This window comes from Carlito syrichta, unplaced genomic scaffold, assembly GCF_000164805.1.
Source record: "Carlito syrichta isolate Samal-C Ts95f unplaced genomic scaffold, Tarsius_syrichta-2.0.1 Scaffold290082, whole genome shotgun sequence".
NCBI classification, from domain to species: domain Eukaryota; kingdom Metazoa; phylum Chordata; class Mammalia; order Primates; family Tarsiidae; genus Carlito; species Carlito syrichta.
Window position 1 is genome coordinate 174,813 of NW_007234178.1, and position 18,669 is coordinate 193,481.

Here is an 18,669-nt window from a genome sequence, read left to right on the forward strand (position 1 = left end):
CCTTCCAAGTAGCTGGAACTACAGGCGCGCGCTACCATGCCCGGCTAATTTTTTGATTTATTGTAGAGATGAGGTCTCGTGAAATTGCCCAGGCGGGTCTCAAACCCGCGAGCTCAGGCAATCCACTCACCTCAGCCTCCCAAAGGCACGGAATTACAGGCTGAGACAAACTTTTCAATGCATGTTTTTTGTGCTATTCTTTAAAAATTTTAACTAAAGACTAATTTAGCAATAGAATACTAACATTTAATAAACTATCATTTGGTGCCAGGTTCGGTGGCTCAGCCTGTAATCTTGCGCTTTCGGAGGCCGAGGTGAGTGAACTGTCTGAACTTATGGGTTCAAGACCCACCTGGGCAACTTGGCGAGACCTCATCTCTACAATCAATCAAAATGATTAGCCGAGCATGGTAGTGCGCACCTGTAGTTCCAGTTACTTGGAAGGCTGGGGTGGAAGGATTGCCGGAGCCCGGCAGGTTGAGGCTGCGGTGGCCGGGAGCGGCCACTGCACTCCAGTCTGGGCGACAGAGTGAGACCCCAACTCAAAAAGATATATGAAAAATAAAAATAAATAAAATAAAATAAACTATCATTTGGATTTTATCCTGTGTAAAATAATTCAACAGAGCCGGGCTCAGTGGCTCAGCCTGTAATCCCGCGCCTTTGGGAGGCTGAGGTGAGTGGATTGCCTGAGCCTGTGGGTTCGAGACCCGCCTGGGCAGCGAGACCTCATCTCTACAATAAATCAAAAAATCAGCCGGGCATGGTAGCGCATGCCTGTAATTCCGGCTACTTGGAAGGCTGAGGTGGAAGGATCTCCAGAGCCCAGCAGGTCGAGGCTGCGGTGGCCAGAAGCGGCCACTGCACTCCAGTCTGGGCGACAGAGTGAGACTCCAACTCAAAAAAAAAACATAAAAAAACCCAAATAATTCAACAATAGATAAGTGCTACCCTCACAAAAATTATTAGAAAAGAAAAAGCCCTAAATGCATAACAAAAGGGAAACGGGTATATAAAAGGGACCCCCCCCAAAAGCCGGAATTATCTTTTGGAAGCTGGGCCAGTTATAGTACAGGTTTCCTCCCCCCACTAAGTAAGTGTTCTAGGACACCCCTGGCATCAGTATACCAGCTAGCATTGTCGTGAGAAGCTGTGTTAGGCTACAGTGAAACCCCTCCGCCCCCCGCCCTAACTTGGAATCTCGCTCCTTCGCCCAGGCAGGAGTGCAGGGGCACGCTCATGGCCATGCCAGCATTGACCTGCTGGGCTCCCACAATACTTCCGCCTCAGCCTTCCAAATAGCCAGATCTACAGGCACGTGCTACCATACCCGGCTAATTTTTTTTTTTTAATTGTAGAGATGAGGTCTCACCAAGTTGCCCAGGCTGTTCTCGAACCTGTCCTCTCACCGTGGTCTCCCAAACTCCTGGGATTACAGGCTTGAACCACTGTGCCTGGCAACTCTTTTGGAGATTCTTTCAATGCATTTGCTCATTTCATAATAGACAACTCACACTATACTGAGTGTTCATCAGTATTTGAATGGTCTGATCCCCACATACCGCCCTCCCTATTCATTTGAACTTGACCTGGGCGACCTGCAGTTTCTCTGGATGAAAAAAGTCCTCAAAGGATAATGTTTTGCCAATGTGGAAGAGGTGAAACAAAAAACAGCAGAAGCACTAAAAGGCATCAAAATGGACAAGTTCGAAAACGGGTGTGAGCAGTGGAAAAAGCATCTAGATAGGTGTATTGCATCAAATGGAGAGTATTTTGAAAGTGACCAATGTTTAAACATGTAAGAATATATACAATTTTTATAAATAAATTCTGAAGTTTTTTGGGTTTTCCCTCATATATCGACTCAAAGGAATACTTTAGAGTTATTCATACTACAAATTTAAAGAGAACATCAAGGCTAGGTATAATGGCTCATGTCTATAATCCTATCACTTTGGGAGGCAGAGGTAAGGGGATTGCCTGAGTCCAGGAGTTTGAGATCAGCCTGGGCAACATAGCAAGACATCATCTCTAAATCAAAAATTTAGCCAGGCATGGAAGTGTACACCCATAGTTCCAGGTGTGGGAGAGGCTGAGGCAGAAGGACCACCTGAGCCCAGGAGTTCAAGACTGAGATGAGCCCTGACCTTATGCCACTGCACTCCAGCCTGGGCGACAGTGAGGCTCCAACTCAAAAGAGTCAAAATATGAAAATATAATTGCAAATGAAACAAACACAAAATTTTACATAAACTATGTGAGATAATAGGTGTAAGTATGAGTAAATGTGAAATGGAATAAATTGCTATAAGGTAAAATTACAAATATTTTTTCCAAATTATTGATTTTTTTAGTTAAAAAAACAAACCTTTACTCAAAAGGTTTTTTTTTTAAAGTATTTTTATACTTAAAAACATATAAGAACTACTCAAGAGGGAGAAACAGAGGAGTTTATGAAGAACGACCTGAAGACATAAAGAAAACACAAGCCGGGCTCAGTGGCTCAGTCTGTAATCCCGCGCTTTGGGAGGCTGAAGTGAGTGAATTGCCTGAGCCCGCGGGTTTGAGACCCGCCTAGGCAACTTGGCGAGACCTCATCTCTACAATAAATCAAAAAATTAGCCGGGCGTGGTAGCGTGCGCCTGTAGTTCCAGCTACTTGGAAAGCTGAGGCGGAAGGATCGCCGGAGCCCAGCGGGTTGAGGCTGTGGTGGCCGGGAGCGGCCACTGCACTCCAGTCTGGGCTACAGAGTGAGACTCCAACTCAAAAAAAAAAAAAAAGAAAACACAGTAGTGACACAGAAATCCAAAGATAAGGAATGCAGGGAAAAAGTGAAAAGATCAGCCTATATAGAAGACAATGAAATATGCATAGATACAAATGCAGTCAAGGAGTGGGGACTGTAGACAAGTTTTCATGCAATATCCACTATCATGTGCCACTTTAAAATAATGCTAGGAAGCTTAAGTTGCATTTCTCTACCATTAGTCATATTTGAACACTTAAGTCCTTTTGTATTTATAGGCTAAACAAACCTGTAAGAGGTTCTAATGAATTAGTACAATGGATTCAGAATTACACAATCATGGAATAAATACAGACAGAAATACATACATTGGCAATGCATGCCTCAATAGTCTGGACTGTCCTTTTCAACAACACTTTTGCAAGGTCGAATGACTGTTTATTTAAGTTCTGAAAAACAACAAAAATATGAAAGTTATGAATGAATTATTTAAGTATAAGATCATACCATCAGAGCACGGGAGTCTTCAAATCTATCAAAATAGTAAAATAAAAAACCCACTGAATTCCATTCAAGCTTTTTCCCATTATCCCCTAGTCAAATGATCTTAAATACAGAAGTTGTAAACTGAACGCAATTATGAATCAAAAACCAAAATGTACTAGAGAGCTAAAAGTGCACCCTTCCATTAAGTTTTACTAAACTGAAAAAGGATCTGAGGCTTTTCCCTTTTGTTTATCTGTTAACCAATGTGAACTGACAACTACACTCATGCATCCTAAGCAAACATACACTGCCTATCTGATTCACAATGCTCAGTATTGCAAAGTTTAGTCAAAGAATGTTCTGGGGAAGAATAGACCTAGTAGTGTTCCATATAAAATGTTTTTGTGACCAATTATATTTTATGCTCCTCTTCAAGAGTCCCAATGCACTGCACGAAATTAAAGGGTCTGAGGAAGGCTGTAGAAAGACACATTTGAGTTTTAAAAAGTGACTAAAAAAGGAATTCTTGTTTTGAAGAATACCTATTAGCATCTCTATATTTTGAACTTTTGGATCAAATGGAGACTTATTCACCATCAGCTGGTAACTCTGGGAAAAAGAGGCTAGGAAATCCTATTATCTAGAGGTCAGTAAACTTTTTATGTAAAGAGCCATATGGTAAATAATTTAGTAGCCGTGGCTCATACAATCATAGCTGCAACTACACAAGTCTGCTGTTGTAGTGTGAAAGCAGTCATAAACAAAATGAAATGAATGAACACAGCATGGTTGTGTTCCAATAAAACCTTACCTAAATAAAATAAGCAATGGCCCAATATCTTATCAACAAGTTATAGCTTCCTGACCCCTTATATCTATAGTTATATTCCCTTGACAAAAGATACCATTAGCTTAAAATTAAGTTAACATTTATTTCTGTTTCCTAAAAAGGTGTATTTTCTACTCATAAAATACCTCTAACTAGTATATAAAAACCAAATATTCTGGCTAGTTCTCTTAAGCTTTTCTCTTATTTTGCCTGAAATATCCTCCCGTTTGTAATACTCTAAAAAATTTTTATCAACTACAGATGCATTTCAATTAATAAAATGCAAATATTGAGAGTCAAGAGAAGAATAAGTTTGAAAATAAGTATAATTAGATGCAATGTGCATGTGAAGAGGTCACTGAAGCATTAGAAAAGACAGGAGGGCAAATGTCAACACTGGACAGGCTGAGCAGAACTCAGTGGGACCTGTGGAGAACCCAGTCCTTCAGTGTCTTAGGAGGACACTGGAGAGAAATAGAAAAGGAAAATGGCGGATGGTACAGCTCTGAATCACCCTTTCCCCTTAACATTAACCACATAGCTCCTGCTTCAAACCATTTTCTGAAAGTGCCTAAGAAAAAGTCTGATGCAGGTTCTGAAAAGAAACAAAGAACTGTGTACCATATCTATCTATACTATAAAGGAGGAAATACATTTCTTTTGCAAACAAAACTAACCAAAAAGACAACATTCCAATTTCTTATGATTCCGAGATTCAATGAGTGATGAATATGAGCCTTTATTAATTTCCAGAAAACAAGTAGCACTTAACAAAAGTTTACACAATATGCTATCAATACATCTTTTAAAAATACAGCTACAAGACTAATGCATATTAATTAATTTCATTTTGGGTTGAAGAGTGATAGTGGGTACAATTACGTGAGATTGCAAATGGCCATAAAACCACTGTTTATTCTTATGTGGAGTACTACAATCTTCAAAAGCTCCACACTTTACAGACCTTATGTGCAGGGATGAGGTTAATAAGAATGGAGTCCAACAGTTCTTGAGTAACTCCATCACCTTCCATGATGATAGAACTCATCAAGTCTAACATATGCATTTGTACCTTCTTATTGTGGCTATTGCTAAAAAAAAAGAAGAAGAAAGAAAATTCAGGCTTCCCAGTTTAAAACAACAATCCAAGCTGCAAAAGGATTTTCACCTGAGAGAACAGTGCCAGTAATGACAAAGAAATATTGGCTGCTGTATTCACTGTCTCCCTCTGGTGACTATTATGAGTTAGGAGTTACTGCTTATTTTTTTTAAAAGACCAAATTTCTAATGAAGTACATTTTCTTCCATTACATTAAAAAAGAAAAAGAAAAATGAATTCTCTATACAGCTAGGATTCCAAGAATGAACAAAATTCAGACTTAAAAAAATGTTAACTTCAAAGAAAAGAAAACTTTTTGCTTACATGCTCTACATTTTAACAGACAATAAAATTTAAAGTAATGGAACCCAAAAAACTGTAAGATAATGAGAGTAGAGAGTTCATGCAACCTTTTTTCACTCACAGAATTTAATAAAATATTCAAAACAAGATGTAAACATACTCCCCCCACCAAAAGCCTAAGCCAAAAGCAGTAATTCTTGCTGTATCTTTGCCATAAGAAGTTTTAATTCACTAATACTGAAAATCAAAAGTTTGGTCTAAGATGCTTACCAGAACTACCAACATACTACAAATACACAGACAAATCTACTCCAGATAAAAACAACTGCCAAGCAGAATCATGATGGTGGTTGTCTTAAATTATCAAGTTTTAGGTTGATTTGTGATGCAGCAAAAGCTAACTAGCATAAAAGTGAGGTTTAGGCCAGGAGTGATGGCTCATGTCTATAATCCCAGCACTTTGGGAGGCCGAAGTTGAGAGGATTGCCTGAGCCCACAGGTTCGAGACCAGCTTGGGCAACTTGGGAAGACCTCACCTCTACAATAAATAAAAAAATTAGCTGGGTGTGGTGGAGCATGCCTGTAATTCCAGCTACTTGGAAGACTGAAGCGGAGGGATCACCTAAGTCCAGCAGGTTGAGGCTGCAGTGCCTGTCCAGCCTGGGTGACAGAGTGAGACTCCAACTCAAAAAAAAAAAAAAAAGTGAGGTTTATATAGTCTGTCATTTGCTTTTAAAGGGCCCACTGCTAGTCAAATGCCACAGGCAGTTTTTTCTCAAGGGGTCTTCTATAAGCTTCTATCCCTAGACCAAGGGCAGACCTTCCAACAGATCTGATCCTTTCCTATTTGTTCCAGGTTAATGGTAATCCCTGTACCATTCCACCTAAGGAACAGTAAAACATGATACAGTATTCATAAAAATCTACAGAAAATTCTAGGAATGTGCTGTCCAATATGCAACCCATTAGCCACACATGGCTAGTAAATATGTAAAAAGTTTAACTTTTCTCTAGACAATGTCTTTGAGATACATTGCTTGCATATAATGCAATACTCTAAATCACATGTCACAGCAATGCTTGACTTACTAAACAAAAAGCAAACTAAAAAAAAATGAACTGACATTAGAATTCGAGTTTCTTCTGTTCAGCAATTTGTCCTTGGGAAAACCACCACACTTCCTCTCTCGGAATTAATTTCTATATTCTCTAATGAAAGAGTTGAAGCCAGGCACTGTGGCTCATGCCTGTAATCCCAATACTTAGCAAGGAGGACTGCTTGAGGCCAGGAGTTCAAGACCAGCCTGGGCAACACAGTAAGACATTATCTACACAAAAAATTAAATTAAAAAAATAAATAAGCCGGGCTTGATGGCTCAGCCTGTAATCCCAGCACTTTGGGAGGCCGAGGTGAGTGGATAGCCTGAGCCCGCGGGCTCGAGACCCGCCTGGGCAACTTGGTGAGACCTTATCTCTACAATCAATCAAAAATTAGTCGGGCGTGGTAGCGCGCGCCTGTAGTTCCAGCTACTTGGAAGGCTGAGGCGGAAGGATCACCGGAGCCCAGCAGGTCGAGGCTGCAGAGGCCAGGAGCGGCCACTGCACTCCAGTCTGGGCGACAGAGTGAGACTCCAAGTCAAAAATAAGTAAATAAATAAATAAATAAATGACCTTGATTAAGACAACATTTTTTACGTCCAAAATAAGAGGATATCAAAGTCAATGCACTTATGAACTGAGCTATCATGCCTCTTATCACTAATGGTACATACCATACTCAAAATTTACACCTTATAATTAGTGCTTTATTGTATAAAATCTCATGTCATTTGCTTTACAAATGCACACTAGTACCTCTATTGAATAATAAGTTTCTAGAAAAAAGGGCTATGCTTCTTTGTACCCCTCTACTATTCCATAGTCCTCAGCACAGACTGGGGCAGAAAAATCTACTAACAAATTGATACTATAATTTAAAGTGGTAGTATGAGGACAAAGGCAGATTTTAGACAACAGAATTTGTGTTTACTTTCCTCTTCAGACTAAGTCTTCTAAGGAAAACAATTGCTTATAACTATAACAGAGTATGTGACACTTAAATTCACAAAGCAAGAAAAAGAGACAAACACAAGTGCTTAAAAAAAACTTACTTGATCACTGAGAAGAGAGTTCTAAAAAGCTGAATAAAAATTTCATTGCAATCTTCCAATTCAAAGCAGATGTTATATGATTTAACCCAAGCTAAATTCTTAAATAAATAAAAATAATTATTTAATCATACACATAAAGAATAGTTAGACAAAAGCTATCTCATTAGTAAAACTGAATTTTTAGAACTATAAATCTACATTAAAGTCTATAAAGGTCAAACATATAAAATTACCAGTGTTCCAGTTAGTCATATACCTCAGAGCATTATCTTTCTCAAAGTAAGAAATACTGAATATTTTGGGGTTGACAAATACATACACATACAAAGTTTAAGGAGTAGTGAGCTTTAATCTATTTTTAAATTAAAAAAAAAACAAAGCAAAAGATAAAGCTATAGCTTCAAATAACCTACAGTTTTTACAGTGGAATATACTTTATTCATGTAATTCATGTTCCATTACAAAGCTACTACAAAGAATTTGCTGCCATACAAAATACTGTAATATTTATTAAATAAAAATTTTTTTTACCTCTAATAAATAAAAGTATCTATTAAACTGTGGACTCTTTGTATCCTCCAAACCTTTTAACTGTCTGGTAATAAACAAAAATATGTCCTGTTTAAAAAAAGAAAAGAAAAAAATTAATTTATACACAAATATCTTTCTTTTACAACCCATTAACAGTCTGTAAATATATTATCTGTTAAAGACTACACTAAAAGAAAGTTCTCCTTTAGCTGAATGCCTTGGGACTGGATTAGTCCATTTTCAAAATGACTTGAAAAGATCAAATCATACAAAATAATATTCTCTAGAAGTAGAAATAAACACTGTTACTTCCAGGACTCTACAGGTTTTCTCCTCATGAGAGGACGTAAGTTCTACTTCTTACTGCCTTTTTTCCTACTGAGGCATGTCCACTTCATTATCTTCACCTTGCATCATGACAAACAGTTACCTTCATTTTAAGAAGGTAGATATGAGTTGTTCCATTACATCTCCTAAATAATAATTTTCAGCAAAGTTTTGAAATTGACATTTTGAATTGACTACAAGGTTATGTGAAATAAAGATAACAATCCAATCCAAGCATTTTACATTTCATGACGCTAGAGCATCATTTCTTAATAAGCTTTCTTTAGAAGTTTTATGTCAAAATAGTATCAACATGTCAGAAATACTTTAAGGAAAGCAGTCCACAGGATAACACTTTGGCAAGAATAAAATTATTCAAAATATGACATCAGGAAGGGTGTAGTTGCTCACGCCTGTAACTGCAACACCCTGGGAAGCTGAGGTAGGAGAATCACTTGAGCACAAAAACTCAGGACTCACCTATCCAATATAGCAAAATCACACATTTATTTATTTTTGAGTTGGAGTCTCACTCTGTTGCCCAGACTGGAGTGCAGTGGCTGCTACCGGCCACCGCAGCCTCAACCTGCTGGGCTCTGGCGATCCTTCCGCCTCAGCCTTTCGAGTAGCTGGACTACAGACGCGTGCTACCACGCCCGGCTCACATCTTTATTTAAAAAAAAAAATTTTTTTATGAGCTAGGCACAGTGGTTCACACCTGTAATCCCAGCACTTTGAGAGGCTGAGAAAGGAGGATCACTTGAGGCTAGTCTGAGCAACATGGTGGGAACCCTTCTCTACAAAAAAAAAAAAGAAATAGAAACAAAAAAATAAAAATGAAAACTGAGGACAGACATGGTGGTACATGCCTATAATCCCAGTACTTTAAGAAGCTGAGATGGGAATATTGCTTGAGCTCAGGAGTTCAAGACCAGCCTGGGCAACATGGCAAGATCTTGTCTCTACAAGAAAAATTAAACCAGCTCTAGAGATTAAAATAAGAGTTCCTCAAACATTTGAAAAAAGGCAGAATCACCAAGATGAGAGTATAGTTTTCCATGATTAACTGCTTGTAAGGAAAAATAGTCATTCATTTGAATGTATAAATTATGGTATATCATTGTTCTAAAATATATCATCAATTTGCTATTTATTGTGATGGATTAGCCAGAAAGTTCGATATGAGCTGACAAGGATGGGACAACTTTGAAATTGTCCTTGCTATAGCAGATAGACAAGCAGACAAGGATTACTCACCTTCCTATGCCTCAAAAAAATACCAGTCATTGGTGCATATACTCAATAAATATTAAGTGAATGACTGATTTTGAAACTTATGATCATAAGACGGTAAGAATAATATAAAAGCTATGTTCATAAGGATAACTACAACAAAAAGTACACTTTCTGATCAGTGGTGAATGAAAAGAACTACAACATAAACTAAAGTGATTGTGTAAAGACTATATTTACCTTAAGTTTATCGTGAGATGTATATGGAGCTTCTGGGGCATAGATTCTAAAGATGTCAGCCAAGCAACATGCTACAAGGAGACGCACATCTTTATTTGGGTTCCTGAGGAAAAATTCAGATGCAAGATGCAAAGCTAGTGGGAGATACTGCTGTTTTTCATCTTCAGAGTCCTGATCCATATCCATAAAAGTTTTCACCACCATCTGTAAAAATGCATAAAAAACAATATAATCAACGCCTGGTATTTAAAAATCACTGAAGAACATATATGTGTGTGTGAGATAGAGAGAGAATTTTTTTTTTGTTTTTTTTGAGTAGGAGTCTCACTCTGTTGTCCAGTCTAGAATACAGTGGCAAGCTCATAGTCATCCCCCCGTCTCTAACTGCTGGACTGAGGTGATCCTTCCACCTCAGCCTTCCAAGTAGATGGAAGTATGCACCACCACACGTGGCTAATTTTTTGATTTACCGTAGAGATGAGGTCTCCTTAAGTTTTCCAAGCTGGTCTCAAACTTCTGGGATCAGGCAATCCTCTTGCCTCCACTGTCCAAAGTGCTGGGATTACAGGCATGAGCCACCACAACCGACTATATATCTTGAAAGTCATCTCCATTACAACACAATCTATTTTTAGTTACTATCAGAGCGTTCACAATCAAATTTTTGTAAATCTTCATTTAAGAATTTAGAATCCAGGCTCGGTGGCTCAGCCTGTAATCCCGCACCTTTGGGAGGCTAAGGTGAGTGGATTGCCTGAGCCCGCGGGTTCGAGATCTGCCTGGGCAGCGAGACCTCATCTCTACAATAAATCAAAAAATCAGCTGGGCATGGTGGCGCGCGCCTGTAATTCTGGCTACTTGGAAGGCTGAGGCAGAAGGATCGCCGGAGCCCAGCAGTTGAGGCTGCGGTGGCCGAGAGCGGCCACTGCGCTCCAGTCTGGGCGACAGAGTGAGACTCCAACTCAAAAAATAAAAATAAATAAGAATTTAGAGAAGCCGGGCGTGGTGACTCACGCCTATAATCCCAGCACTTTAGGAGGCAGAGGTGAGAGGACTGCCTGAGCCCACAGGTTCGAGACAGCCTGGGCAAAATGGTGAGACCTTATCTCCACAATAAATCAAAAAATTAGCCAGGCATGGTAGCACGTGCCTGCAGTTCCAGCTTCTTGGAAGGCTGAGGTGGAAGGACCACCTGAGCCCAGCAGGTTGAGGCAGCGGTGGCCACGAGCGTGCCACTGCACTCCAGCCTGGGCAACAGAGTGAGATTCCAACTCAAAAAAAAAAAGAACTTAGGGAAATTCTTAAATGATCACAAGCACGAAATAACCAGTCTCAAAGAAACCTACGGCAGTGGTTCATGCCTGTAATCCCAGCACTTTGGGAAGCCAAGGCGAAAGGACTGCCTGAGCCCAGGGTTTGGAGGCCAACCTGGGAAACTTGGTGAGACCTCGTCTCTAAAATAAGTCAAAAAATTAGCTAGGCATTGTACATGCCTGTGGTTCCAGTTACTTGGAAGGCTGAGGCTCAGGGACCACCTGAGCTCAGCAGTTGGAGGCTGTGGTAGCTGTGATCATGCCATGGCAATCCAGCCTGGGGGACAGAGTGAGACTCCAACAAAGGAAAGAAGGAAAGAAAAGAGGAGGAATGGAAGGAGGGAGAAAGGAGGAGGAAGGGAAGGAGGGAGGGAAAAGGGAGACAAAAAAAGAGAGAAACTTATAAATATCATCTTTTGGCTCACTCACAGACACGTTATCTGCATTATCACCTGATTTGTTAAGATCTTTAGATTCTTTTTATTCATTTTATATATAGCCCAAGTAAAAAGACTTCTTGGTCCAGTATCAGCAACCAAATTCATCTGACATTTGGCAACATCATTGATGATGTTTATTTTATATTTTATAATCAAAGTTGCCATGTTTAGGCTTCTTAAAACTGCTACTTCATGTCATGTTTTAACGAACTTTGCATTTCATGATTAAAAAGTCATTTTATAGCCGGGCTCGGTGGCTCAGCCTGTAATCCCACGCCTTTGGGAGGCTGAGGTGAGTGGATTGCCTGAGCCGGGGTTCAAGACCCACCTGGGCAACTTAGCAAGACCTCATCTCTATAATAAATCAAAAATCAGCCGGGCGTGGTAGCACGTGCCTGAAGTTCCAGCTACTTGGAAGGCTGAGGCGGAAGGATCGCCGGAGTCCAGCAGCAGGTTGAGGCTGCAGTGGCCGCAAGTGGCAACTACACTCCGGTCTGGGCGACAGAGTGAGACTCCAACTCAAAAAAAAAGCAATTTTATGATTTTATTCAGTCGTATTTCTAATTAAATACTTTAATTAGAAAAAATATTGTTATTTATGGTTATAAAGTTAACAAATGCACATTTTGGAAGCATCATAAAATATAAAGTGTAATGAAAAAATGAAAGAAAAATCCATAATTTCTAAACCCCAGAAGAGAGTGTGATACTGCCCTCCAGCCTGAGCGACAGTGTGAAACTCCAACTAAAAAAAAAAAATTCTTCTCCAATTATAAACCATAGCTTATTTAATCTGTAACTACTGTCAAGTATTGAAGCTATATTGCTGTACTTTTATTCTGCCAAGATATTTTTCCATGAATAAATATATTTTCATATATTTCACATATTCAGATGATCATATTTTCTTCCTAATTCTGTTAATACAGTAAATCTCACTGGTTGATTTAATAATTTTAATCCTAGTTTGCATTCACAGTCTAATTTTATTAATTTTACTCCAAGTTTGTATTTCTAAAAATAAAGCTACCTTTGTCATAATATTTTTTTTGTTGTTATATTTGATTTGCTATTATACTGTTTCAATTTTTTTGTAATTATAATACATTGCCTTATAACTTCCTAAGGCAATCTGGTCAGGTTTTAGTACTAGCGTCATATTGGCTTCAAACAAATTGAGAAGTGATGCCTTTTTTCCCTACTTATAGTATATAGAAAGTTTGATAGTAAGACCAGTTTTATTTCTTTCATAAATATTTAGGAAATTTAAATTCATCAAAGAAGGAATCAACAGAAGTTAGAAAATATTTTTAAGTGAATGACAATGAAAATATGAACTAGCAAGCTTTGTAAGATGCAGTTAAAGCTGTACCAACGGGAAATATATAAACTTAAATTATTTGTTGTTGTTGTTTTGTTTTGTTTTTTGAGATGGCATTTCACTCCATTGCCCAGGCTGGAGTGCAGAGGCATGCTCATAGTCACCCCAGCGTCGACCAGCTGGGCTCCAGCGATCCTTCCACCTCAGTCTTCCAATTAGCCAAAACTACAGGCACGTGCTACCACACTTGACTAATTTTCTATTTATTGTAGAGATGAGATCTCGTCAAGTTGCCCAGGCGGGTCTCGAACCTGCCGGCTCAGTCAATCTACTCACCTTGGCCTCCCAAAGTGCTGGAATTACAGGCTGAGCCTCCAAGCCAGGCCCTTAAGTATCTGTATTACAAAAGTAGGGATGAACTAGTAATGATTCCTATTTCAATTTCAAGAAATTAGAAAAATAGCAAATTAAACCCAAAGAAGAAAGAATAAAGCAAAGGGAAAAGAAAAAAAAATCAGGATAAGAGTAGACATCAATGAATTAGAAAACAAACGTGTAAAAAAAAAAAAAGAAACAATGCCAAAAATTGGTTGTTGCAAGACTAATAAAATTGACAGACCTCTAACAAGAAGAAATGAAAAGATAGAAAAGTAACATTTGGCCGGTCTTGGTAGCTCAGTCTGTAATCCCAGCACCTTGGGAGGTCAAGGTGAGTGGATTGCCTGACCCCGCAGGTTCGAGACCCGCCTGGGCAGCTTGTCGAGACCTCATCTCTACAACAAATTAAAAATTAGCCAGGCGTGGTAGCACGTGGCTGTAGTTCCAGCTACTTGGAAGGCTGAGGCGGAAGGATCGCCGGAGCCCAGCAGGTTGAGTCTGTGGTGGCTAGGAGTGGCCATTGCACTCCAGTCTAGGTGACAGAATGAGACTCCAACTCAAAAGAAAAAAGAAAAGTAACATTTACCAATATCAGGAATTAAAAAGGAGGCCATATCTCTACACGTCCTAATAATCATAATAATACATTAGGGGCTAGGTACAGTAGTTCACGTTTATTATCTCAATGACTTGGGATGCAATGTGAGAGGACGGGCCAGGAATTCAAGACCAGGCTGGGCAAAATTGCAAGACCCTGTCCCTACAACAAATAAAAAACATAATGTAGGCATGGAAGGATCCCTTGAGCCCAGGAGATCATGGTTACATTGAGCTATGAGTGTGTCACTGTACTCCAGCCTGGGTGACAGAGCAAGACCCTATCTCAAAATAGTAATTATTATTATATATTAGGAGAAACAGAAAGTCTGCCCAATGAGTTATAATATCTAAATAACTTGTTTCTATTCAGCGAGAGTTCATCTGAAATTTAAAACCTTTTCACAAAGAAAACTCCAAAGCCAGACAGCTTCACTGATGAATAGTCCCAATTAGACAATGCTGTATAGATACGCATAGTGCTAGCTACTCTGCTTATAATATCAAGCCCCTCTCTGCCATCCTATTATTACAGCTACATATCTTGGCTTAGAAATGCAGTCAATGGTCAGTGAGAATTCACATTTTTTATAATCAGTATTTTTTATTATGATATTGTGGGGTATAGTTAAGGGTTAGGTATACAAATATGCTTCGTTCAGGCACCCTTGTTGATAAGAGGTGTCTCCCCGTCCCCAGACAGATATTTACTATTGTTAATCCCATCTCTCCCCCCCCATAGTTTCCCACCACTGTCAGTCATTTTCTTACAGTATTACATTGGATGGATAATCCACTTTTAAAGTACAGTCATGCATCCGACAGTGATATGTTCTGAGAAACGTGTCATTGTTTGACCATAGTGTACTTACACAAACTTAGATGATACTGCCTGCCTACCACACACCTCGGTTATATGGTATTGCCTGTTGCTCTTAGGTTACACACCTGTATAGCATGTTTCTGCACTGAATACTGTAGGCAAATGGTAGTAGAATGGTAACTATTTGTGTATCTAGACATAGAAAAGGTACAGTAAAATACAGTATTATAATTTTATGGGACCACTGTTGGACATGTAGTTTATCATTAACCGAAACATCAGTATGTGGCACATAAGTGTACAAACATACCTGTGAGAGTTAATATCCTTTAAGCCTCTTAGCTTAGTTACCTATTAACATTTTAGTAGAGATTATTATCCAGCTAAAAGTAAGAATGACACAAAAGATAATAACTCCAGTTTAAGAGTACCAAAAGGGGAGATACAAAGATACAAAAGATAAGCATAAGCCGGGCTCGGTGGCTCAGCCTGTAATCCCGCACCTTTGGGAGGCTGAGGTGAGTGGATTGCCTGAGCCCGCGGGTTCGAGACCTGCCTGGGCAGCGAGACCTCATCTCTACAATAAAATAAAAAAATTAGCCAGGCGTGGTTGCGTGTGCCTGTAATTCCGGCTACTCGGAAGGCTGAGGCGGAAGGATTGCCAGAGCCCAGCAGGTCGAGGCTGCGGTGGCCGGAAGCGGCCACTGCACTCCAGTCTGGGCGACAGAGTGAGACTCCAACTCAAAAAAAAAAAAAAAGATAAGCATAAAATCACTTTGTTAGGGATAGCGAAGTCACTTATAATAAAGATCACTTCAACACAGACTTAATTTATCTAACCGCAAACAACAAATAATCAAAACTCAGCTGGGTGTGGTGGCTCATGCCTAAAATCCTAACACTTTGGGAAGTAAAGGTGGGAGGACTGCCCAAGCCCAGGAGTAGAAGGTCAGCCTGGGGGTCTCTACGTATCTATCAACTCTATAATAAATAAAAAAATTAGCCAGGCATGGTGGTGTGCACCTATAGTTCCAGCTGCTTGGAAGTCTGAGATGCAAGGATCGCCTGAGCCCAGCAGGTTGAGGCTGCGGTAGTCATGAGAGTGCTATTGCACTCCAGCCTGGGCAACAGAATGAGACTCTGAGTCAGAATAATAATAACAATAATAACAATAGGGACCAAAATTCATATTTACAAATAAATATACTAAGGACTAAAGTTTACATACTAAACAGACAAAAGTCCAAGGAGAGAACATGAAGATATCTGGCTTTTATCTTGAAGGCAAGGAAAAAAAACAGTGAATTGTTTTTGAGCAACAGCATAATACCATCATATTTGAATTCCATGAAAATACCTCTTTATTTAAGAGGTGGCCAATAAAATAATGTCTTAATCACAATGTTGATGGTCCATCAAAGCTAGCTTGGCTGGACTTTCAAGTAATTAGAAGCATCTTATCAAGTACTCTGAAGTATTCACAAAGTGTGTAGTGGGAGGTAAGAGATGAAGCGAAAAAGGAAACTACTCCTAAATACCATATATAAGGAGTTTTAGATCCCAAAATAGAGAAACAGGAGTCATCAAAAAAAGGCCTTTAAGTAGAAAAGATGTGCATCTGTCATCTGTTGATATGCAACAAAGGATCCCAAAACTCAGTAACTTAAAACAATAAATATTTATTTATCATATAGTTTCTATGGATGAAGAATGAGAGAGTGACTTAGCTAGATGGCTTTGGCTTGGAATCTCTCATGAAGTTGTACCCAGTCAAGGCTGCAGTCATCGGAAGGCTTGCCTGGGCTAGAGTGAGTTCTTCACATAACTTACTCACATGGTTGCAGGTTGGCACCGGCTGTTGTAGAAAGGCCTCAGTTCCTCTCAGTGTGGGCCTCAGTAGATAGTTTTCGAGTGCCCTCATGAAAAGGCACTCGGGAAGGAACTGCAAGTCTTAAGTGGCAGTCTTTTATGACTTAACATTAAAAAACACGTTATCACTTCCACAATAGCCTGTAGTTACTAAGGTCAGCCCTTTTCCATATTGGAGTGGACCACACAAGGGAGTGAACACAAGGAATGAGGATCATTAAGGGCTACCTTGGAGGCTGCCTGCAACACTGTGGCTCCTAGTACATCCATCTATCTTGCATAGTCACCACCCATGATAGCACTGGGTTTGGTCATCTGACTTATTTTGACCAAAGGGACTTGATGTTATAACAGGTTCAATAAATACTTGCAGCCGGGCTTAGCCTATAATCCCGTGCCTTTGGGAGGCTGAGGTGAGTGGATTGCCTGAGCCCATGGGTTCAAGACTCGCCTGGGCAACTTGGCGAGACCTCATCTCTACAATAAATCAAAATGAGCCGGGCGTGGTAGCGCGCGCCTATAGTTCCAGTTACTTGGAAGGCTGAGGCAGAAGGATCACCGGAGCCCAGCAGGTCGAGGCTGCGGTGGCCGGGAGCAGCCACTGCACTCCAGTCTGGGTGACAGAGTGAGACTCCAACTCAAAAAATAAATAAATAAATAAATAAATAAATAAATAAATAAATAAATAAATACTTGCACACTAAGCCTGCAATGCTCCCATGGGAACCACCATGCTGTTAGGAAGCCCACCATGCTGTTGAGAAAGAATGGTCACATATAGAACCCTGGAAGATGAGACACCACATGAACAGTCCATGTAGAAGAGAACTGAAGTGCCCTAGCTGAGTTCCCGTCTAAGCTTACTGCAAGTTAGCCCTGATGGAATCAAAATAGTTTTGTAAAAACACTTAATAGATGGACAGGAGAAAATCTACAGTGGCTATGAAGGTCATGATACCACGTATGACAAACTGTAATCTTCTGATGGTCATGAATTTATTCTAAAAAGAAAACTTGCAGCCGGACGCGGTGGCTCACATTTATAATCCCAGCACTTTGGGAGGCCGAGGTGAGAGGACTGCCTGATCCCATGGGTTCGAGACCAGCTTGGACAACCTGGCAAAACCGCAGCTCTACAATTAAAAAAAAAAAAAATCAGCCTGGCGTGGGGGTACACGCCTGTAGTTCCAGCTACTTGGAAGGCTGAGGCAAAAGGATCACCTGTGTCCAGGTCAAGGCTCCAGTGGACATGAGCATGCACTCCAGCTTGGAAGACAAGAGTGAGACTCCAACTCAAAACAATAAAAAACAAAAAAAGAGTTCCAGAGTGACGGTCTGATTTCCCTATCTTTCTGGTAAGAGGACAGGAAAACAGTTCTCCTACTGGACCAGATTATTTGGTGTTCTGAATCTAGTCCTCTAAACCTAGATTAAGGATCTTAGTCCAGCCCTTCATAATTACGCTATAAGCACCAAATTGCCTGTATTAAATCCTTTTCTGCTTAAAATAACACAGTTACAATTTGTTACAACTAAAGTCTGACTGGTGTTTCAAACATGACCTTACCACTCTGCTCTTCCCTTAGCCTCTTAAAAACATCAGACTTCCCTGTGCCATCAAGGCCTTTTTTAATGCTATTACATTTCTGTAGACCAACCTCCTCTTTCCTAATCTACTTTACCATACACGTATGAGAATTTAAAAACTTCTTGGCATGTTTGTGAAAATTTTCAATCCTGTGAATTGTTTTTTAATGCCTTATTGCCATTTACCTATTGGGATCTTACTATTGTTTTTCTTTTTCTTTAAAGAAATAGGGGCCAGGCTTGGTGGCTCAGCCTGTAATCCTGCGCTTTGGGAAGCCGAGGTGAGTGAATTGCCTGAGCCCGCGGGTTCGAGACCTGCCTGGGCAACTTGGCAAGACCTCATCTCTACCATAAATCAAAAATTAGTTGGGCATGATCGCACTCACCTGTAGTTCCA

The 18,669-nt window shown here is 39.8% G+C and overlaps 1 protein-coding gene across 1 annotated transcript in view; it reads right to left on the reverse strand.

Moving 5' to 3' along the window:
* The window catches only part of PDS5A (PDS5 cohesin associated factor A), a 133,683-nt gene that overhangs the window by 75,471 nt on the left and 39,543 nt on the right, over window positions 1–18,669 (reverse strand). The window contains exons 2-6 of the mRNA XM_021710572.1: window positions 9,945–10,148; window positions 8,145–8,231; window positions 7,614–7,711; window positions 5,026–5,152; window positions 3,115–3,195 (exon numbers count right to left, since the gene is read on the reverse strand). Of these exons, the coding sequence (XP_021566247.1) occupies window positions 3,115–3,195; window positions 5,026–5,152; window positions 7,614–7,711; window positions 8,145–8,231; window positions 9,945–10,148 (597 nt within the window). The remainder of the gene's footprint in view (window positions 1–3,114; window positions 3,196–5,025; window positions 5,153–7,613; window positions 7,712–8,144; window positions 8,232–9,944; window positions 10,149–18,669) is intronic.